Genomic DNA, 20,895 nt, shown 5'->3' with positions numbered 1-20,895 from the left:
GAGCGTGTGTGTGTTTGCACACCGGCCCCCGCCCCGCGGGACGCGGGTGGGACGGGGGCTCGGGGGGAACGGGACTACATCTCCCAGCACGCCCCGTGGCGCGGGCAGGCGCGGCGGCGAGGCGCGGGGCACGCTGGGAGATGTAGTCCCCCCCGCCGCTGCCGGTCAAGTGGCGGCCGCCGGGGCCGGGGCGGGGCTCGGGGGCGGCCCCGGGGTTCCGTCCCGTCGGGCGAAGGCGTCGTGGGCGATGTCCAGGTCCCGCAGCACCGCCTGCAGCCGCCCCCCGAGGGGTCCCCCTGCGCCCCACGGCAGGGTCAGCGCCCCCGACACCCACCCGAGACACGCCCTCGTCACCTGCGTCCAACACCCCCCAGGCACCCACCTCTAGCCCCTACCCCGCCACCCACCCGCGGCACCCCCCCACGGACAGACAGCCCCCACACAGTCCCACTGTGTCCCAGCGCGTCTCCCCGTGTCGCCCCACCGCAGCCTGTCCCACCGCCCCTCAGCCGAGCCCCCACGGACACGGATGGGCCACTGCTGGGGGCAGTTGTGAGCGTGGGAAGTGTGTATGAGGCGGGGGGGTGGTGGGGGGATGTGCGTGTGTGAAGCTCGGGGCGGGTGTCCCCGCGTGTGCGCACGCGTGAGCGCGGATCCGTGTGGCCGCGGGTATTTGCTGTCCCCCGGTGGCGGGGCCCGGCGGAGCGCTGTCTGCCGGTAGGGGCTGGGCGCGGGGCCGTGCCGGCGTGCGGCACGCGTGGGCAGGCGTGCGTGTGTGTGCAGAGGCCGCAGGCAGCACCCCGGGGTGCAGGGTCCCCCCCCCACCCCACGCAGCAGGGCTGCCCGTACCTGCCTGCCCCGCGCCGGGGGGCTCGGACGCTGCGCTGCCCTCGGGACCCTCAGCCCCCGCTGCCCTGTGGGAGAGGGACCCTCAGCACGCTCCCCCCCTGCCCTCGGCCACCTGGGACACCCCCCCCCGCCCCCCCCAGCCTCACCGCAACCGGGCCCCCGCCCGCCGGAGGTGCCCGTAGAGGGTCTGCGCTGCTGCCGCGGGGTCCAGGGGGTCGCTCCACTCGCCCAACGCCACGGTGCCGTGGGTCCGGCTGCACCCGGGCGCTGCCAACGACAGCCAGCCGCAGTGCGGGTGCCAGGGGACCCCCGCAACCCCTGCCCGGGGGGAGCCCCCACACTGGCCTGCCCGCCGGCGGCCTTACCGGTGCAGGCAGGCTGCAGGCAGCAGGTCCAGCGGCCGGCACGGAAGGCGCCCGGGTGGCAAGTGGGCAGCATGGCCTCGTTGGCGCTGCTGGCCTGCCGCAGCGCCCAGAGCCACTGCCACAGCTCCTGGGCACTCTGCAGGGACAGGGAGGGAGGGTGGCACCCCGCCAGGCACCCACGGGCACCCTGCGCTGGGCACTGCCGACAGGGAGGAAGAGGAGGAAGAGGAGGAGGAGGGAGGAGGTGGGCACAGGTGATGCCAGTGGCGTCCCCAGGGCAGCAGGGATGGTGGTGGGCACCATCCAGGTGACCAGGAGTGACAGTTGGATGGCAAAGCTGCCCAGGTAGGACCTGGTGGGGAGATGGCACCACAGGAGCCAGGGTACCCCAGTGACCCCAGTGCAAATAGGGCTGGGACCCCAGTGATCCCAGTATCCCAAAGCTAGTACCTCAGTGACCCCAGTACAGATACGGCTGGATACCCCACTGATCCCAGTACAGCCAGGGTTGGGACCCCAGTGACCCCAGCACAGCCAGAGTAGGATACCCCAATTTTCCCAGTACAGTCAGGGCCTAGACACCCCACTGACCCCAGTACAGCCAGAGCTGAGCACCTGTGCTCCCAGTACAGCCAGTGCCTGGGTGTAGCTGGATTTGGGACCAGGACCATTCCCACTGTCCCCAGGGGACCCGGGGTTGCCCCATGGCTGGGTGCCAGGGAGGGAGCTCCCAGGGCGCTGGGGTGGGGGGTTCCTGGGGTGCCTGGGGCAGGGCGGGAGCACCCACCTTGCACTGGATGTAGGTGGTGTGGAGCTGCCCGGCGCCATCCTGTGCCACGATCTGCATGACGTGGGGGTGCTGGAACGTGCCCTCGTCCACCCTCTCCACCGCCCGCATCCGCGGCACGGGGATGGAGCAGCGCGCCTGGGGACCCCAAAACACCATGTCTCACTGCACCTACATCCCGCCCCCGGCACCCCACACAGGGTGGGGGCATCACGGGTGGCACCCACCTGCCACTCCGGGGACTTGGAGTAGGTCAGGGCCTCAGTGCTGAGCCAGAAGTACCTCTTCTTGAAGGCAAAGCGGGGCAGCAGCACGGGCCCCCCTGCCGTGCGGGTGTGCAGGTACCCCTCTTTGATGGTGGCCGAGGGGCGGGAAAGCTCTGGCAGCACCGACCCCTCACCCTCTGCGGCCACGACACAGCCAGGCAGGGAGGCAGCAATGTCACCCCAAGTGCCACTGTCTCCCCCAGCCCGAGGATGCTCGTCCCTGGCCATCCTGGCAGCATTTGCATGACACCGAGCAGGTCCCCCCTCCTGGGGGATGCTCCCAGGATGTGGGGGACAGCAGGGATGATGCCACCCACAGAATCACAGAATCATCAAGGTTAGAAAAGCCCTTAAAGCTCCTCCAGTCCAACCATGAACCTCACCCTGACTGACTGTTCCCAACTCCACCAGATCCCTCAGCGCTGGCTCAGCCCGACTCTTCAACCCCTCCAGGGATGGGGACTCCCCCCTGCCCTGGGCAGCCCATTCCAACGCCCAACAGCCCCTTCTGCACAGAAATCCTTCCTCAGAGCCAGCCTGACCCTGCCCTGGGCAGCTTGAGGCCATTCCCTCGAGGCCTGGGGCTGGTTCCTTGGCTCCAGAGACTCATCCCCCCTCTCTGCCCCCTCCTGGCAGGGAGTTGCAGAGGGCCAGGAGGTCTCCCCTCAGCCTCCTCTTCTCCAGACTGAACCCCCCCAGTTCCCCCAGCCGCTCCCCAGCAGACCTGTGCTCCAGACCCTGCCCCAGCTCCGTTGCCCTTCTCTGGACACGCTCGAGTCATTCAATGGCCTTTTTGGGGCCCAAAACTGAACCCACTCATCAAGGGGCGGCCTCACCAGTGCTGAGCACACAGCTCAGATCCCTTCCCTGTCCCTGCTGGCCACGCTAGTGCTGATACAAAATTTCTGATAACCCTTCGTGTTGGGTGCTGGCACGGCTGGACCCAGCACCAGCGGTGCCCCCCGTGCCCCCGCGGTGCCCGGTGCTCACCCTCAGTGCTGTCCACTGTGACCAGGCTGTCCAGGAAGGCTTTGACGCGGGTGACGCTGGGCAGCAGGACGGCGTGCAGCGGGGCCATCCACGGCTCCTTGCCCTGCCCCAGCTGCAGCCCCAGGTTGCCGATGCTCTGCAGTGCCTGCCCCACACAGGGAAGGGTTCACGCTGCCGTACCCCACTGTGGCCTGGGGGCTGTGTGTGTGTAGGGGGGCTGCTCGCCTGAACCCCGAGGGCTTGGGAATTGGGGAGGAAAGTGGAGAAGCCCAGGGGGTGGTCTGGCTGCCCCAGGCCAGCTCCTGCGCTGTGCCTGACACATGGTGGCATGGCCCAGTGACAGGCAGGGCCAGCCTCGAGTGGCGTGGGAAGGAGCCAAGGAAGGGCTCTGCCCTCCTTGGGGTCCCCATCATTCCCTGGGGCCACTGTCCCTCCCCAGGTTCCCTGTCCCTCCTTCCCCTGGGCCCCCACCCCTCCTCAGGGTCTCCCTGCCTTTCTGGGCTCCCCATCCCTCCCTGGCACCCCCATCCTTTACAGGTCCCTGTCTCTCCACAGGGTCCTTCCTTGAAGTCTCTATCCTTTCTGGGGTCCCTCTCTGGGCTCCCCATTCCTCCTTGGGCTCCCCATTGAGACCCCTGACCCTCCCCAGGGTCCCCATCCCTTCCCAAGGTCCCCATCTCTCCCTGGGCTCCCCATCCCTCCCCAGGGTCCCCATCCCTGCCCGGGCTTCCGGCACCTTGGCAAGCAGCAGGAGCGTGCGGCCAGTGCGGGGGTCAGCGTGCTGCTCCCGGAGGCTGAAGAGTTTTGGGGTGAGGACAGCGGGGGCGAAGAAGCGGAGGAAGAGAAACCCGCTGATGGAGAAGTACTGCACCTCCTGGCCGGGGACGGGGACAAGGACAGTTCAGGACTCAGGGTGATAGTCCCAGCGGTGTGTGGACCCCCAGCCCCGCTGCATGTCCCACCTCGTGCTGCGCCGAGGGGAACCGCTCCTCCACCCGCCTGCGGAGCTGCTTGAAGGCCACCCTCATGACGAGGGGACACTTCTCCACTGAGCCCACGATGGCATCAACGATGTCCCCCAGGTAGCCCTTCAGCAGCTCCAGGCTGCTCTCCCTCACCCGTGCCTCCGACAGGGACCCCTTGAAGGAGATCCTCCTGCGAGGACACCGCCAGGTCAGGGGGCACCCAGTGCCCAGGAACAGGCCACCCCGAGTTGGCCAAAAGCCACTGAGGTGACCCATAGGCTCAGCAGCAATGGGTGACCCCCCTCTTGCAGGGGACATGGGGATGGGGATGGCTTGGGATGTGCCACGCACCATGTCCCCCCCAGCCATCCCCCCGCACTTGCCTGCTGCGGCTCAGCTCCATCTTGCCAGGGTCCAGCTCCACGTACTTCTTCTCCTCAAAGATGCGGTTCACCACAGGCTTCAGGACCTCGTGCAGGTAGGGCAGCCCCACCACCTGCAAGAGATGGGAAGTCACCACCGTTGTCCCCAAACTGTTCCCAGATGCCCTGCTGGGACAGAACCCAGCTCTGTGCCTCAATGCCATCATGGGAGGGTGCAGTGGGGACTGGCTGGTGTCCCCTCCCACGCTCACCTTCATGAACTGCTCCACAGACTTGGAGGCCAGCGAGTTGGAGCGGAAGAGGGTGTTGGGGTCCGCTGGAAGAGAGCAGAGGCTATGGTGAGGCAGGCACAGGGCAACACCCCAGCTGTCTCTGGTGTGCCCAACCCCGGGGAAGTGGGACCTTTCCTGCCTCCCCCTTGGTGGCTCCACTCTTTTCCCCACAGGGGGCTGGGGGGACCCTGGCAACCCAGTTTCCTGACTGGGGGGGTGCAGATTGTGCCCCTGGCTCTGGCACTTACTGGTCTTGGCCAGCTCGCGGGTGGTGAGATAGTCCAGGAGGGGCACGGCCAGCCCCTGCCCCAAGAAGATCTTTACCAGCTTGGTGGCCACATCCTGCCGGCTCTCCCCCGAGGTCACCTCCTCCAGGACAGCCAGGGCCGTGCCAGCGGGGGGCTGTGGGGAGGGCAGGGTGGGCACGGCGAGGCCCCTGCACCAGGGTGGTCCTCGGCCACCCCTGAGCGCCCCCCCCGTCACAGCACCCACCTGGCCAGGGCAGAGGATGGGCTCGGTGAGGAGCTGGATGAGGGGCTGGTAGTAGGGGCCGGGCAGGACCGTGTCCTCCACCAGCCGCACCGCCAGGCGCAGGGCACCCAGCTGCCCCCTGAAACGACATGGATCCTGCACCCTCCAGCACGCTGGCCCCTTCCCGGCCGGGATGAGGGGGCCACCCTGTGACACCCTGGGCACAGCCACCCCGCGGAGCTGCTCAGGCAGGGTGCAGGCAGCTGCCTGGCCCTGCTGCCTGCACTCACCCGTGGTCCTCGGCGCTGCTGGGGAAGGGCAGGAGCTGGAACCAGCCCTCGGTGGGGTCCCTGCAGATGGTTTCCAGGGGGAACTCGACCTGGGGGCCAGGGGAAGGGTCTGAATTGGAGGCGGGGGGGGGGGGGGGGGCACATGCCAGTACCCTGTGCTGCACCCCGCTTTCCCCACCAGTGGGGATCCCCCCAAGGGAGAGCGCAGGACACGATGGGGGTCTGGATGCAGCAGTGCCCTGGGCTCAGTGGGTGCACGTACCCCCGCCCCCACCCCCGTAGCCTGTGATCACCCAGACCCCAAGCACGGGGAGGGGCTGGGGGTGTGCAGGTGCCCCCGGGACCCTGCCCTATGCCAGTTTGCCCCAAGGTCCTCACCCGTCCCAGGAAGTCGTTCTTGCCCACGATGTCCCAGTCCCACAACTCCACGCTCAGCACAGCCCCCCCCAGCTCGCCCTCCGCCAGCTTGAACTCCAGCACCTCATCCCAGTGTGGGAAACGGGTTTTCTTAATCACCTGCCGGGGACAGGGACCAGTGGCTTTGGGGCACGAGGTGCCCGAGCCTCTGGGTCCCAGCACCCAGCACCCTGACTCACGGCCGTCTCCAACGTGTGCCCGCAGCACGACACCCGGGCGAAGGGGTCCGAGGTACCTGAGAGGTCCCGGGGGGCCAGGTCCCTGTGGGGAGGTGGGGGTCAGTGAGGGGGCAGCGGGCAGGGGGCCCATCCCTGTCAGCATGGTCCCTGCACCCCCATGTCCCCCCTTTCCCCCAGCTCACCGGGGCACACCAGGCACCGTGGGGCAATCAGCAGGTGCCGGGGGGATGCTGGTGAGAGTGAGGTCCCCATTCCCCCATGCTCCTGCCCTGAACCCCTTCCTCCTCCGGTCCCTGGTGGCCAAATAGCACAAATGGGGGGGGGGGGGGAAGCTCTGCTGTCCCTCCTGGCTGTCCCCAAGGCCATGCTGTTGCCTTGGTACTCGCTTCAGTTGCCATGGCAGTGGGATGCAGCCTCTGCTGCCTGCTCCGCTGCCAGCAGCCTGCCGTCTGGCAGCCGCGTGTGTGGGCACACACACACACGCACACACACACACACACACACACACACAAACACGCACTCACACGCACATGCACACACACACAAACACATGCACACACGCACGCACACACATTCACACACACACACGCACAGACACGCTCAGACACACGTGCACACATGAGCACACATGCACACACGCACATACATGCACACACTCATGTACACACACACGCACATGAACACACAGCAGCCTGGACCGTGCCTCAGTTTCCCCCAATTCTGAAGCTAAAGGGGAGAAACCTGGTGCAGCAGCCAGCTGGCCTGCTGGGGACCATCCCCAGGTGCCCCATGGCCCTCTGGGCCCCCCAGCTCTGTCCCCTGTCACCCTGTGCCCATCCCTGGGCAGGGCTGGGCAGTGTCTGAGGCAGCTCATTCCCTGCTGAGACCCCACAGCATCGTGACACGCAGGTCGGCATCATCAGTGTCCCCACGCAGGACACAGCGAGGGCCCTTCGCAGTGCGGAGGGGCAGGACGAGCCTCGTGCCCCCGCTATCCCATCACGTGCCCTTCTCCCACTGCCTAGACCCCCCAGCCAACAGTAAGACCCCGGGGGTGGTCGCCCTGCCAGCCCCCCCTACCTGGCCTCGATGAGGTGGCAGCGCAGCACCCGCGGGTGGCCCTGCTTGGCGACCCGCAGCTCCAGGTGGATCTCACCCTGCACCTCCTCTTTGGGGTCCACAGGTGCCAGGCTGAGCCAGCTGTCGACACCTGCCGAGGGGGACGGGGTGGGCACCCCATGGTGCCGGGATGGGCCCCACTGCCCCCCACCGCTGTGCCCCCCACTCACCTCGCGGCTCAGCCAAGATCTGCTGGCGGCTGAGTGAGACCTTGCCAATAATGTCGTCCTGCCTGTGAGGGCAGAGACACGGTGGGTGCTGAAGCCACCAACAGGGACATGCCACCCCTCGGGGGGCGCCCTAGTGCCCACCCGTACCCCCGTTGTCCCCCCTACCCTATGGTGTCTTCATCCAGCACGTAGACAGTGAGGCTGTGGAAGCCGCGGGGCAGGCGCAGGGTGTATTCTTCGCCCCAAAAAGGGTTCAGGCTCTTCCACACCGTGGCCGTCCTGATGGTGACAGGACAGGTGGCTGCACCCCCAGGGAGAGCACCCATCCCTGTGCGTCCCCTCCCCGGGGTGGCACGGTGTCCCCCATACCTGGCCACCACCTCGTTGTCCACCTTGACCACGCAGTAGGGATCGCTGGAGCCAGACCTGGGTGGGGGACATGGGTGCAGGGTCAGCCCCTCACCTGGGGGTCCCACATGTCCTCAGAGGCTGCTGCTGGGGGGCTCAGGGGGGTGGGTCTGAACATCGCTTCAAACCCCACCGGTGAAGCACCAGCCCCAGGGGGTGAGATGAGTTGCTCGGTCTCAGCCCAGCCCCTCAGATGACACTGGGATGGGGACACCACCTTTTCCCAGCGCTCCTTGAGCTGGGGGACCCTCTGAGGGTCACCCCGAGCCATCGCCCTGCGTCCCCCCACCCGTGGGTACCGGCGTGTCTCCAGCAGTGAAGCCTGTGTCAAGGTGACACCGGCCTGGCCCAGGGCCCCTCCCGGGATTAACCCCTTCTGCAGGGGAGGAGGGGATGGAGGGCTCGAGGGCTGGATCCTGGGCTCTTCTACCAAAGCCCCTTCCCCGCTCATTTACAGTGCCTGGACCCACACGGAGGGGTGCCAGCCCTGGGACAGCGCGCCTGGGGCGATGCCAGAACCCCGAATCCCCAGCTCCTGGGGTAAGGAGCTGGACCCCGAGTGGGGTGAGGGAGGTGACCCCAGCCTCCACACCAGCCACGGGCTGTGGGGTGGGAAGGTCCCAGCTGGGGCTGCAGGCTCAGCGGGCGATGTTGCGTGCTGGCTAACCAACAGCTTGTTTAATTCCCAGGGGTAGCTCAGCACCTCCCGGCAGAGCAAAACCCACGGCCTGGCCAGTCAGCCTGGCAGGGACCGGCAGGCAAACCTCGGCAGCACGCTGTGGGGTTGGCAGCTCCCAACCCCCTCGGGAGCCAGGACAAGAGCAGGTCACCCTGAGCCCCTCCGTGGCCCCAGGACCGCCCCAAGCTGGGTGTGGGGGGCTGGGAGTGGCACCGGGCACCTCACGCTTGTGCTGGTGGGTCCGGATCGCCCTGTTGTGCCCAGACCCCTCCCCGAGTGGGGCACCCAGCACAGCACCAGGACTCCTGCCGGGTGGGGAAACTGAGGCAGGGAGGCCCCACTGCCCGCAGCCGTCCCCGGCTGCCCGGCCCTGGGAGCGGCCGGCGGTGCCAGGCTGGCACATCCGGAGGAGCCCGGCGCTGCCAGCTCTGCCGAGGCATAGCCGCGGGGCAGGAGCAGGCAGGGGGGTCTCGCTGCCTGCCCCCCCCCGCCCTGCCAAGGGCACGGATGCCTAGCAGGTATGATGTGGGGGTGCAAGGGGCTGTGCCCCCCCAGTGCCACTCGCACCCTTGGGGTGTGCACCCACCCTGCTGGGGGGCAGCAAAGGGATGTTCAAGGGGTTGGGGGGCTCATACACCTCTGGCGGGGGGGGTGGGCTGAGGGGGCTGGCAGCCCCCTGCCACCACCAGTTCCCCTCTTTGGGGCAATGGGTCTCTGCTAGCACGGGTACAAGCAGGGACCCCCAAAACTGCAGGAAGAGCAGACCACCCAGCGCTCCCAGCACCACCCCCCCCGCCACATCTCCCAGGGTGGGGGGCCAGGGGAAACTGGGGGACCGAGAGCCCCCCGAGCCACTCACACGTCCTTGGCGGGCAGGTCCTTCCCCTCCACCACCCGGCAGTGCAGTGAGGTGGTTTTGGCCATGCCGGCGAACTTCGGGGCGGGCACCTAGGAGTCCATGGGGGGCTGCGACGGGTGCTCCTGGGGTGCCCTGAGCCCCCCTACACTGCCAGTGAGGCTGCCAGCACCAGCCGCCTCCTCCTCCTCAACCGCTTCTTGCTGTCGCTTCTTCCTTTTTCCTCTTCTCGGTTGTTTTTCTCGCTGCTTCACTCCCCACCTGCGCCGGTGCAGCGGGCGAGAGCAAGCGAGCCGGAGCGCGGGCACGCGGCGGCGGGCGAGCTCGGGGGGGCTGGCGAGCTCGGGGGGGCCGGCCTTGTGCCCACCGGCCCAGCGGACGAGTGGCATATGCCGGCAGCAACAGGTTGCGGCTTACCAGGAACTCCCCGTGGCGGTCCCCCTGTGTACAGCAACCGCCGGCGTGGGTAAAGCCCCCCCTGCTCTAGCCATGGGGAAACTGAGGCACAGAATCATCACAGAGCGCTGGTCCCTTTGGGGGCCGTGGGGGGGTGGCAGCTTCCGTCCTGTCACAGCTGGGTGGCACAAGGGACGGTCCCCAGGCTGGGGGGGCTCTGCCTGTACCCCAAAGTGGCAGCGGGTGCCATGGGGAAGCTGGGGTGAGCACTGGCCTCGGGGTGGGGATGAAGCGGAGGATGCAGCCTGCTTGGGGGGCTGCTGGCACAACGGTCCCCAAGACCCCCATGGACCTTGCCCCCCACACTAGGTACCCCCCGCCCTTGCAGGGGCTGTGCTGAGCCAGCCCGTGGAGACTCCAGCAGATTCCAGGGTGCCTGCGGGTGCAGCACCACGATGCTCCCCGGATCCCCACGCTCCCTGCGCCCCACTTTCTCTGCACTGGGGACCGGTGAGGAGGGATGAAGGGGGATGAGCGCTGGGGGGATGCTGCTGCCCTGGTGGCGTGTGGCCCCCCCACTGCCAGGCATAGCGAGGGGCATCGGGGGGGCTGGAGGGATGGCGAATTCAGGGGGGTGCGGGGGTGGGCTGGCCAGATGTCTGCGGCAGTGACTCACAGCGGGTATTGCCAGAGCAGGCGTCACCGAGTGGGTGCGGGGTCCTTGGGGTGCTGCTGCTGGGAGGGATCAGCAGGTGGGTGCTGGGTTCCTGGGGTGCCACTGCTGGGGGGTGTCACCGAGTGGGTGCTGGTTCCCTGGGGGTGTCCGTCCCAGGGAGGTGTCACTGTGCGAGTGCTTGTTCCTTGTGGAGGTCACTGCCATGAGGGTGTTACCGTGTGGGTGCTGGATCGCTGAGGGGGGGCACAGCCAGCGGGGTGTCACCATGTGGATGTTGGGTCCCTGGGGGTGCCACAGCCAGCGGGGTGTCACCGAGTGGGTGTTGGGTCCCTGGGGGTGCCACTGCCAGCGGAGTGTCACCGAGTGGGTGCGGGGTCCTTGGGGTCCTGCTGCTGGGGGGGTCACTGGGGTGCAGCTGTTGGGGGGGATCAGTGTATCGGTGCTGGATTCTTGGGGTGCCTCTGCTGGGGGGTGTCACTGTGTGGGTGCTGGGTCCCTGAGGGGGGGCACAGCCAGGAGAGTGTCAGCGTGTGGGTGCTGGGTCCTTGAGGTGCTGCCGTCGGGGGGGGATCACTGTGTGAGGGTGAGGTTCTTGGGGGGCCATAGCCAGAGGGTTGTCAACATGCAGGTGCTGGGTCCCTGGGGAGTCAGTGCCGGGGGTGTCACCGTCTGGGTGCTGTGTCCCCGGGGGGGTCAGTGCCGGGGGTGTCACCGTGTGGGTGCTGTGTCCCCGGGGGGGTCAGTGCCGGGGGTGTCACCGTGTGGGTGCTGTGTCCCCGGGGGGGTCAGTGCCGGGGGTGTCACCGTGTGGGTGCTGTGTCCCCGGGGGGGTCAGTGCCGGGGGTGTCACCGTGTGGGTGCTGTGTCCCCGGGTGCCTGTGCTGGGCTGCAAGCGGAGGGGCTGCGGGTGCTGCCCCGGCGCTCTCCGTGCCCCGCTGCCGCCAGTCCCAGCGCACCGGGCGGGGCGCGGGACCAAGGTGTCCCCGGGGGGGCCCTCGGCACCGCTCAGCGCTTTGTTTGCCGTCCGACCTGTTCCCCGGGTGCCCTGTGCCCGCACCCCACCCCCGGGCTCGGGGAGCGGCAGAACCCTGGGGCGGGGGGGGCCCCCGGGCCCGGCGGGGAAGCTGAGGCGGTGCCGCCGCTCCTCCTGCCCGGGGGTCCGCGCTCTGCCGCCCCCCTCCGCTGCCGTGTACCCCCCTTCCCCACCCCGGGGAGCCCGGCCAGGTTTCGGGGGGGGGGGGGGGGGCAGCCATCCCGGGGAGCCCCCGGCGGTGGGTCCCTGCCGGGCACCTTCCCCCCGCAGCGCCCCGGTGCCCCCCGGCCCGCGGCTGCCGTTGCCCAGGCGCAGGCCCCGGCGGGGCGGTGCCGCCGGAGTAGGCGGAGGCGGCGGGGCCGCCCTCACCGCGCCGCCGCCGTCGCTACCGCCACCCTGGGCCTGGGCCTGGGCCTGGGCCCGCGGAGGCCGCGCCCGGCCCGGCGGGGCTTTGCCGTGGCCGGGCGGAGGCGGCGGGGCCGGGCCGGGCGGGCCGCGGAGCCGCCATGAAGGCGAGCGGAGGTGAGGGGGGGCGGCGGGCGGGCCGCGGGGAGCGGGTACCCCCGCTGCGGGCCCCGGGGCGGCGGGAGGAGCGCGGGGAGGCCCGGGCCGGGGGTAACGTGGCCGTCCCGCCGCGCAGAGGAGCCGGTGCTGCTGGCGGAGCTGAAGCCGGGCCGGCCCCAGCGCTACGACTGGAAATCCAGCTGCGAGACCTGGAGCGTGGCCTTCTCCCCCGACGGCGCCTGGTTCGCCTGGTCGCAGGGGCACTGCGTGGTCAAGCTGATCCCCTGGCCCCTGGAGGAGGCCGAGCTGTGAGTACGGGGCGGGGGGGCTGCATCGAGGGGACGGGGGTGCGCGGAGCCGCGGTGGGGGGCCCGGAGGTTAAACGTCCGTCCCTGCTTTCTCCCAGCACCTGCAAAACCTCGGAGCGCAAGAGCCGCGGCGGCAAAGCGGAGGCGAGGAGCCGAGGGGCAGCCAAGGAGAAGACGCTGGAGTGTGGCCAGATCGTGTGGGGCTTGGCCTTCAGCGCCTGGCCGGCGGCAGGGGCCGGGGAGACGGAGCCCGCCTGCGCCGTGGGGCTTCCCTGCCTGATCCTGGCCACCGGGCTCAACGACGGGCAGATCAAGGTCTGGGAGGTGCAGACAGGTGAGCAGCAGGCAGGGCTTCAGGCTGGTGTCTCTTCTCTTGCTCCCCCTTGGAGGGGGATCCCATCTCCATCCTTCCCCAAATTCTTCCCCCGGGGTGAGCAGGGAGCCCCTGCCCTGCCCCAGGCGGGGCTGCCTGCATGTCAGGGGCACTGCCTTGTTCCCCGTGGAGGGATGGTGCTGAGCGTGGCTCTTCTGCACAGGACACCTCCTCTTCAGCCTCTTGGGGCACCAGGATGTTGTCAGAGACCTGAGCTTCGCTCCTAATGGAAGCCTCATCCTCGTGTCAGCCTCACGGGACAAGACTTTGCGCATTTGGGACCTGAGCAGAGATGGTAGGAGCGCAGGGGGAGGTCCTTGGTGCTAGGTCACCCCAGCCTGAGGCTGGGCTCTGCTGCGGGGAAGTGGAGAGAAACCCATCTTGGCAGGGGAGATGGTGGGAGAGAATCTTTGGGGACAGTATTCAAGGCAGAAGGGGAGAGTCCTGCAACATGGAGCAGAACTGTCCCCTTACAGGTAGGGCCTGGGACATGCGGGAAGGGGTTGCAAGTAGACAGAGCTTGGGATCTGCCCAGGGGAACCCCCCAGCCCCATTTGCATTCCCCCTTGGGAAAGGGAGGGGAGAGCAGGGGCAAGGCCCAGCGCTGCCTCTCGTGCTGCCCTCTTGTGACTCTCGTGTCTGCCGTCCCCAGGGCGGCAGGTCCAGGTGTTGTCGGGCCACGTGCAGTGGGTCTATTGCTGCTCCATCTCCCCAGACTGCAGCATGCTCTGCTCTGTGGCCGGAGAGAAGTCGGTGAGTCCTGCGGGATGGGAGATATGCCGCGTCCCATTGAATCCAGTGCTCCCCTCCACCCTCTGTGTCCCCCCCACCCCGTGCAAGTTCTCCTATGAGAAGGGGCCAGGTCGGAGCCACCCTGGCTCCTCGGCAGTTCTGGTTCTGTGTGGGGGAGCTGGGACCAGTGCCTTAAACCCCAGTGCTTCTCCTCCACACACACACCCCCACACCCCCACCCCCCCACCCCCCGAGATGCTCCCAGCCTCAGACCTTGCCTGTGTCCTGCAGGCACTGCTGTGGAGCATGCGGTCCTACACCCTCATCCGGAGGCTGGAGGGGCACCAGAGCAGCGTGGTGTCGTGTGATTTTTCGCCGGACTCGGCGCTCCTCGTCACCGCCTCCTACGATGCCTGCGTCATCATGTGGGACCCCTACACTGGCGAGCAGCTGAGGACGCTGCGGTACGGGGCCGGCGGGCCAGTGGGGGCTGTGGAAAGGGGGCAGGACAATGCTGTCGGGGTTTGTTAGGGCTGAACGTGGCCTTCCCTCCTAGCTGGGCATGGCCACCACCTTTCCTCTGTCTCCAGTGGCTGACGGGGGGCTCTGACTTGCTGGGTTTGGCCCCTCTGCCAGGCCTGGAGCGCTGGGGATGGGGCTCACAGCACGCTGGGACTGATACTGGGCTTGTTCTCCCCACCTGCAGCCACGTCCCCTTGCACTCAGTGGTGGACTACAGCAGCGAAGTCCACACCAGCTCCCTGCGCTCCGTCTGCTTCTCTCCTGAGGGCCTCTACCTGGCCACGGTGGCGGATGACAGGTGAGTGAACCCCCTTGGGGACCTCCAGTGGGAAGAGGGGTCCTAGGATACCACCAAAACTAATCAGGAGCTCAGCACATGCCAGCGGGGAGCAGACCTCATGTGCCAGGTCCTCACCAATGCCTGGTGTGAGGGGAAGGGGCAAGGCTGCCTGGGACACCGTGGCTTGGCTGTGGCAAGGGGTAGCAAGGTCAGGGCCCTGTTGCCCCTCTGAGTGACGAGCTGGGGCCCGTGTCCTCCTCTGTGCTGTGCCACCCTCCCTCGCTGTGCCCCTCAGCACAGTCACTAGCTCTGTCTGCATCCAGCTCAGCTCTACAGGGGACAGTGCCTCCCGCCTTGCTGCCGTGTTGTGACACTCCTGGGATGCTCTAAGCCCATGGGAAGAAAATCCTACTCCAGAGTTTGCATGCATTCAGGTGAACCCAGAGGCTTTCTTTTAGCTGCAGGCACTGCGTGGATGTGGGCCTGGCATTGTGTCCCCTCCCTTTCTCCTTAGGCTCCTGAGGATCTGGGCGTTGGAGCTGCGGTCGCCGGTTGCATTTGCTCCCATGACCAACGGCCTGTGCTGCATGTACTTTCCACACGGCGGTTTCATTGCCACAGGGTGTGTATTTGGGAGAAGAAGGTGGAGAAACTCGAGCCTGCTCCCTCCTCCTGCAGCTCTGTGTCTGCTCAGCAAATTCTGGGCTTCCCTGGAGGGTGCAGTCTGGTTTCCTGGGCTGGGGAATGTGCGGTTGCTGCAAGCTTGGGATTTTGGGGGGGTAACGGAGCTTTCTTGAGTCTTTCTGCCTTGTGCTCATGGCTCGTTTGGGTCCTGTTGCAGGACCAGAGATGGCCACGTCCAATTCTGGACCGCTCCAAGGGTCCTCTCGTCGCTAAAGCACTTGTGTCGCAAAGCTCTGCGCACCTTCCTGACGACGTACCAGGTCCTCGCGCTCCCCATTCCCAGGAAGCTGAAGGAATTCCTCACTTACCGGACATTTTAAGGCAGCGCAGAAAGTGGGGGCACAGAGGCGAGAGCCCTCTGTCTGGCAGCAAGGCTTGGCCTGGGTTGGAGGAGGCACTGTGGTGACGATGTCTCGCTGATTCGTGAGCTGTGGGGTGGGAGATTGCTGCTCCCCTTGTTCTGGGGCTGCGTCTGTGAATGTGGAGGGATTTTTCGGTATAATAATACTAGAACCCAGCAAAAATGCATGCAGAGGGCAAGGGGCGCAGCTGCGGTGGCCCCGCAGGGGAAACGGGTCCCCCTGCTATCTGCAAGTTTTGGGGCAGGTGCTTTTGCTTCCAAGTGGAGTGTTGTGGGTTGAAGGTTAGCAGCCGCAGTCTCAGCAGAGCTTTTGTCGTTCTTACGAATACGGGGCTACAACTGTCCCTGACAAAACCGACCCTCACCGGGACCGGCTTGCACTGCAGCTTCGTTCCCGGAGGAGCGTGGGCTCTGCTGCTCTCCTGGTCTGGCGTGAGCTGGACAAACCTGAGCAGGTCTCTGCGGACTAGACGACAGCGATGACAGAATAAAAGAAATGATTCCTCATCTCTTTCCTCTTGACTGGTAGAGGCGATGTGGGGATACCTGGCAGGGCAGGCTCCAGCCCTCCTGCCGCAGCTGTCGGGGTGGCATTGGGTGCTCACTCGGCTCTGAGGCGCCGACCAGCGAATGTTCAGCAGTGGGTGCTGGGGAGGATCAGCCCCACCGTGAAGGTGGGACATGAGGCTTCAGGCAGCCCCCAGCTCCCATTCCTCCGCTGATTTTTCTCCCTGTTGGAGCTAAGCACTTGAGCAGCCCGATGTGCAGACATGCTGCACACGAAGCGGTCTCATGTGCTTGTCTCCCTCCAGCTTAGCTGGTGGCTGAAGTGCCAGCACGTGCTTTGAGTCCCCTGTGTGGCAGAGGGCTGGTTCTGTGAGCCCAGCTGATGGCGGAGACGGGGAATGTCTCCTCTAAACTGCTCGCTGGGATGTTTTCCCTCGTGAGTGCATGCTGTGCATGGCTGACCCACTCAGTGGAGGGGCCACAGCTGTACTGCTCAGCGCCTGAGCAGCTCTGCACTGCGAGGGGGGAAGTTTTGCAGGCAGGGCAGAGCAGCCAGACTTCAGCCTGTGTAGTTGCAACGCTTTTGCAATGGGGCTTGGGATGAGTTTCAACCACCTCCCTTCAGTCCAAAGAAAACAAAAGACAAGTGCAACCTGCTCGGCTTTAGAGACATCTGTATTTCCTGGTGGAGCTTAGAAACAACGCTGCCCAACTCTTGCGTCCTGGCTGGGAGCTCAAGGCTTCCACAAAGGAAGCGGAAAGCTGCCGGGAGCAGCACTGGGCCTGGGGCTGACGGTCCCTTCCAGCTTCTGTGAGCTCCTGCCTGAGCCAGGGTCGGCCCAGCAGGACTCAGGCTTCGGCCACGATCAGGTCCCTGGTGACTTGGAAAGCCGCAATGAGGGAGCTCAGCTGAAGCTTTTCACTGGTCCCAGCAGCCAGCCGGTACCTGGAGCAGGGGGCAAGGGCAGGTTTGGGTATTTACACCATGTTTACACCCCAACAAAGAGACAGCCTGGGTCGGGATGGGTGTGTAGAGGCTGCGGGTGTCTGCCAGCGGTGCCCACTGGCTGCCAAGACCCAGCACAGCGCAGTAGGGGTGACCCCTGTGGGGTGGGCACACTGGCAGCCTCCCAGCTTGGGAGTTTTGGGGCACCGGGTGGGAGCGAGCAGACACTTACTCGATATCTGCCATTTTGATCAGCAACTGGATGCGGACTGAGGGTGGGAAATCAACTGTGGATAGAAGGAGACAGTGCATGTTGGTGCAGGGGGACACACGCGTGGTTATGTGGTTGTCCCTTGCTGGCTCAGCAGGAGCTGCCCCCACAAGACCCACCTCTGTGCACAAACAGGTGGATCTCGGTGAGGATGTCCTGCAGGGCCAAGCCCTTCAGCGTCTTCAACTCCATGATTTCTGAGATGAGAGTGAGTGAAGGGCTCTCTTCCAGGCCTTTCCCTGTGAGATCCCACTCCCTACCCCCTGACAACCCCCGGGACCCTCCCCAGTGAGCCGCACCCACCCCAGCCAAAGCAGAAGGTCACAGGATGGGAAGCCTCAGCAAAGAGGAGGATTTATAGCAGCGGGGATTAAACGCTGGGGCCAGCGGAGGGAAAAGGATACTGCGATAGGCAGTGGAAAAGTCCTGGTTCAGCATCCAGTCGAGGATGTTGGAGATGTCAGACTTGAGGGGGTGTCCTGTGCAGGTGTAGACATTCTCCTCTGTCACCTTCCCGAAGGCCATGGCGGTGCTCTGAGGAAGAGGGGGGTGGAGGAAGGATGAAGAGTTCAGCCTTTCTTCCACTGACCTCTCTGGGGCAGCTGCCTGCGTGGGGCTGACTGCTGCTGGCTTGCACGAGGAGAGGCCGTGGCCACAGTCTGTACCTGCAAGATATTAAGGGCTCTGCGCATGTCACCGCTTGAGAGGGTCACCAGAGCCTTCATCCCATCCTCAGTCACATCCACCCTGGAAAACAAGACCTGGGGCTGCACAGGGAGCCAGCGCTGCTGGAGGGAGATACAACTGTGGAAAACCAAGCCCACTGCTCCTCCCCGTGTAGGAGAATGGGGAAGAAGGGGGCACAGAGGATGGCGCTGAGCCCCCCGCCGCCCCTGGCTCACCCCTCCTCCCGTATGACGTGCTGCAGCCGGGGCACCATCAGCTCTGGGGTGAGGGGGCCGAAGCGGAAGCGCGTGCAGCGGGACTGCAGGGCAGGGATGATCTTGGAGAGGTAGTTGCAGATAAGGCAAAAGCGGGTGTTTTCTGTGAACTTCTCGATCACTGCAAAGAGGAGGGAGGAGAGGTTGCTCCTCAGCTGCTGCCTCATACGGGCTCCCATGGGCAGGGGAAGGCTGACGGGGTGCCACTGGCACGGGGTCCCCAGCACCCCTCACCTCGCCTCAGGGCGTTCTGAGCATCCTGGGTCATGGCGTCCGCTTCATCCAGGATGACGAGCTTGAAGCCTTTCCTTAAAAAGGGACAAAAACAGGGTGGCTTTGGTCCTGGCTGCTGGCTTGGTGCTGGAGGAGGGGGAGTGCTTACTCCCAGCCTGGTCCCCATGGATGCTCCCTGGGAGCCTTCCTTTCCCCTCCAGACTGGATCCTGACCACTCCTCCTTACCGCGGCATCCTCCCTGCTCCCCGGGCACCCCTGGCTCCTTCCCACCCGCTCCCGCCAGCTTCCCACCCCGGGAGCCCCCCCAAACCCTCCTCCCGAGCCGAGCGCTGGGGTGGGCTGTGTCAGCAGGGGGATGGCGAAGGGACGGGGAGCTATGGGGAGCTATGGGGAGCTTTGGGGAGCGCAGACTTGCCACTTACTTAAAGATGGTCCTGGTGCTGGCGAAGCTCAGGATGGGCCCTCGCACGATGTCGATACCCCGGTCGTCGGAGGCGTTGAGCTGGAGGGAGACGGTGTGGGTCTGCTATCCCCCCCTGAGGATGCACCCAGGGGTGGGGGGACACCCCACTATCACCCCCATCCCACCCCCGCTTACCTCCAGCACCATGGAGCCAAACTCCCGCTCCCGGTAGAGCTGCCTGGCGCAGGCGAGGATGGTCGAGGTCTTACCGGTACCGGGAGGGCCATAGAGGAGAAGGTGCGGGAGCCGGTCCTCGCTGATGAACCGCTGCACTGGAGAAGGGATAACGGGCTTGGGGGAGGCCCGGTACCCCCGCGGTGATGCAGGGCGGGGGTAACTTACCGGGGGGATGTACTTGCTGGGGGGATACTTACCGGTGCTGAGGATATCCCGGTGAGACACCAGCTCCGACAGCGCCTGCGGCCGGTACTTCTCCACCCTGCACCGGAGAGAGCGCACCGGGCGGGGGGGGGTGAGCCCGGGGCAGCGCCCGCCGCTCCCCCCGCTCCCCCCGGTCCCGGCCGTACCACGGGAGGTTCCCGCCGCCCGCGCGCGCCATCCTCCGCCGTCTCGCGAGAGCTCGGGCGGGGCGGGGCGGGCACAGCGCGGGGCGGGGCTAAAGCGGGTGTTGGGCGGGGGGGGGTGGGGCGTTCACCGCGCCGGGTCGTGTTCGTGCTCTTGGGGGCAGGGGGAGCGCGGGGAGCGCATCCTGGCTCGTGTCAGCAGTAGTGTGGCCAGCAGGAGCAGGGAGGTGACAGTCCCCCTGCGCTCTGCACTGGGGAGGCCACACCTGGAGCGTTGGGTCCAGGTTCGGGCACCGCAGTACGAGAGAGATCTCGAGGGGCTGGAGCGAGGGCAGGGGAGGGCAACGCGGCTGGGGAAGGGCTGGAGAGTAAATCCTGTGAGGAGCCAGGGAAGGAGCTGGGAGTGTTGAGTGTGAGGAGGAGGAGGCTGAGGGGAGCCCTCATCCCTCTCTGCAGCTCCTGACAGGACATTGCAGAGAGGCTGGGGCTGGGCTCTGCTCCCAGGGGGTCAGGGACAGGACAAGAGGGAACGGCTGGAAACTGCCACGGGGGGGGGGGTGTCAGACTGGGCATGAGGAGAAAACGTTTCAGAGAAAGAGTGGTGAGGGAGTGGAACAGGCTGCCCAGGGAGGGGGGAGTCCCCATCCCTGGGTGTGTTTAAGGGCCGTTTGGATGAGCTGTGGGGGATGTGGGGTAGGGGAGAACTTTGTAGAGTCGGGCTGAGGGTTGGACTCGGTGATCCTGAGGTTCTTTTCCAACCTGAATGATTCTGTGATTCTGAGTGACTGAAGCAGGGTGCTGGGCATGGGTTTGAGGGAGTGCCAAAGCAAGGTTGTGTCTGTGCTTTTGGGGGGAGCACAGTACCAGGGATGGCAGAAGTAAAGTTGTGGGCATGTTCCTGGGGAGAGCCCGGTGCTGGCACTCCCCAGAGCAAGGTGGTCCCTGGGCTCTGGGGGAGAACATGGCACTGCAAAGGGAGGGACCTTGGTCTGGTTTTCACAGAATCATCTGGGTTGGAAAAGACCTTGAAGATCCTGCATTCCAACCATTAACCTCACACTGACCGTTCTCAACTCCACCAGATTCCTCAGCGCAGACCAGACCAACCAGCACTGATCTTCCTGAGCACAGCTCAGCAGGCAGCAAAGGCCAGGAATTATTCCCTGCAGCTGTCTTGCTTTGGACCGGTGTCTGACGAGGGGTGATGCCCTGAGATGTGCTGATCTTGTGAGAGGCCTCATCTGTGCTGCTGGTGGGCTGGATCACAAGCCAGCTGAGCACTGTGGCAGTCACAGGGCTCCTGAGCTGACTCTGGAGCAGCAAAAGGGACAGGCAACTCCATTTGTCGGTGTCGCCAAGGATTGTCCGCAAGGTTTGCAGCCTGGGTTGGGCAGGTCAGAGGGAAGAGGAGGCATGTGAATTATGCCCATCAACCAAAGCAAAGTGGCAGTGCCTTTTTCTGCAGAGGGAGTCCTCCTAAAAGCATGGGAATGCACCTCCAGGCTCAGCTATCCAGGGACACTCAGCAAAGTCGGTCTGAATAAACCAAGTGCTTCCCTGCATGTGGAGGTTAGACCCAGCCTCATTGTTCCTACATTGTATGTCACTGGAATTGCCCAAATCAAGACCTCTGTCAACCTACTTGCTTTTCTGCTTGCAGCGCTGAAATGCTG

General features: G+C 65.9%; 3 protein-coding genes across 4 annotated transcripts; 1 reads left to right on the top strand and 2 right to left on the bottom strand.

The window, feature by feature from the left end:
• Positions 1 to 33: 33 nt before the first annotated feature.
• Positions 34 to 9,534, bottom strand: RASAL1 (RAS protein activator like 1). Its single transcript, XM_074920795.1, has 21 exons — positions 9,470 to 9,534; positions 7,893 to 7,949; positions 7,689 to 7,802; positions 7,524 to 7,585; positions 7,315 to 7,444; positions 6,235 to 6,316; positions 6,017 to 6,154; positions 5,639 to 5,727; positions 5,370 to 5,487; positions 5,126 to 5,279; positions 4,857 to 4,921; positions 4,606 to 4,718; positions 4,220 to 4,412; positions 3,994 to 4,131; positions 3,258 to 3,402; positions 2,229 to 2,404; positions 2,002 to 2,139; positions 1,215 to 1,350; positions 996 to 1,116; positions 850 to 914; positions 34 to 296 (listed from the first exon to the last, which is right to left on the bottom strand). The coding sequence occupies exons 1-21, from the start codon at positions 9,532 to 9,534 to the stop codon at positions 166 to 168; spliced, it is 2,430 nt and encodes an 809-aa protein (XP_074776896.1). The 3' UTR covers positions 34 to 165.
• A 2,406-nt stretch (positions 9,535 to 11,940) lies between these two features.
• Positions 11,941 to 15,836, top strand: WSB2 (WD repeat and SOCS box containing 2). Of its 2 annotated transcripts, none has more exons than XM_074920977.1 (9): positions 11,941 to 12,093; positions 12,212 to 12,383; positions 12,482 to 12,717; positions 12,920 to 13,051; positions 13,409 to 13,509; positions 13,780 to 13,952; positions 14,195 to 14,308; positions 14,805 to 14,912; positions 15,132 to 15,836. In XM_074920977.1, the coding sequence occupies exons 1-9, from the start codon at positions 12,078 to 12,080 to the stop codon at positions 15,292 to 15,294; spliced, it is 1,215 nt and encodes a 404-aa protein (XP_074777078.1). In that variant the 5' UTR covers positions 11,941 to 12,077; the 3' UTR covers positions 15,295 to 15,836. The 2 variants fall into 2 exon arrangements, with proteins under 2 accessions (XP_074777078.1, XP_074777079.1); XM_074920978.1 differs by lacking the exon at positions 15,132 to 15,836 and adding an exon at positions 14,614 to 14,724.
• A 669-nt stretch (positions 15,837 to 16,505) lies between these two features.
• On the bottom strand, positions 16,506 to 19,287 carry RFC5 (replication factor C subunit 5). Its single transcript, XM_074921130.1, has 11 exons — positions 19,226 to 19,287; positions 19,073 to 19,137; positions 18,834 to 18,970; positions 18,658 to 18,737; positions 18,235 to 18,308; positions 17,962 to 18,121; positions 17,725 to 17,806; positions 17,464 to 17,593; positions 17,179 to 17,256; positions 17,021 to 17,075; positions 16,506 to 16,788 (listed from the first exon to the last, which is right to left on the bottom strand). Exons 1-11 carry the CDS (start codon positions 19,255 to 19,257, stop codon positions 16,692 to 16,694), a joined length of 990 nt encoding a protein of 329 aa, XP_074777231.1. The 5' UTR covers positions 19,258 to 19,287; the 3' UTR covers positions 16,506 to 16,691.
• Between the last annotated feature and the right edge of the window lie 1,608 nt (positions 19,288 to 20,895).

The sequence above is a fragment of the Athene noctua genome, chromosome 17 (genome assembly GCF_965140245.1).
Source record: "Athene noctua chromosome 17, bAthNoc1.hap1.1, whole genome shotgun sequence".
Taxonomy (NCBI): domain Eukaryota; kingdom Metazoa; phylum Chordata; class Aves; order Strigiformes; family Strigidae; genus Athene; species Athene noctua.
Note: the sequence above shows the minus strand (reverse complement) of the source record. Positions and strands in the feature narration are given on the sequence as shown.

What these genes read in the sequence shown, in the direction of transcription:
- RASAL1 (XM_074920795.1), bottom strand. Translation starts at nt 9,534, where the DNA reads ATGGCCAAAACCACCTCACTGCACTGCCGGGTGGTGGAGGGGAAGGAC. An exon ending in AGAACGACTTCCTGGGACGG is followed by an intron (nt 5,728 to 6,016) that starts GTGAGGACCTTG and finishes CCTGGCCCCCAG; the next exon opens with GTCGAGTTCCCCCTGGAAAC. An exon ending in CCCCGGCGCGGGGCAGGCAG is followed by an intron (nt 297 to 849) that starts GTACGGGCAGCC and finishes CGTGGGGCGCAG; the next exon opens with GGGGACCCCTCGGGGGGCGG.
- WSB2 (XM_074920977.1), top strand. An exon ending in GCCACGGTGGCGGATGACAG is followed by an intron (nt 14,309 to 14,804) that starts GTGAGTGAACCC and finishes CTTTCTCCTTAG; the next exon opens with GCTCCTGAGGATCTGGGCGT. An exon ending in GGCGGTTTCATTGCCACAGG is followed by an intron (nt 14,913 to 15,131) that starts GTGTGTATTTGG and finishes GTCCTGTTGCAG; the next exon opens with GACCAGAGATGGCCACGTCC.
- RFC5 (XM_074921130.1), bottom strand. Translation starts at nt 19,257, where the DNA reads ATGGCGCGCGCGGGCGGCGGGAACCTCCCGTG. An exon ending in TTGGCTCCATGGTGCTGGAG is followed by an intron (nt 18,738 to 18,833) that starts GTAAGCGGGGGT and finishes GTCTCCCTCCAG; the next exon opens with CTCAACGCCTCCGACGACCG. An exon ending in CTTTTCCACTGCCTATCGCA is followed by an intron (nt 17,257 to 17,463) that starts GTATCCTTTTCC and finishes CTCTCATCTCAG; the next exon opens with AAATCATGGAGTTGAAGACG.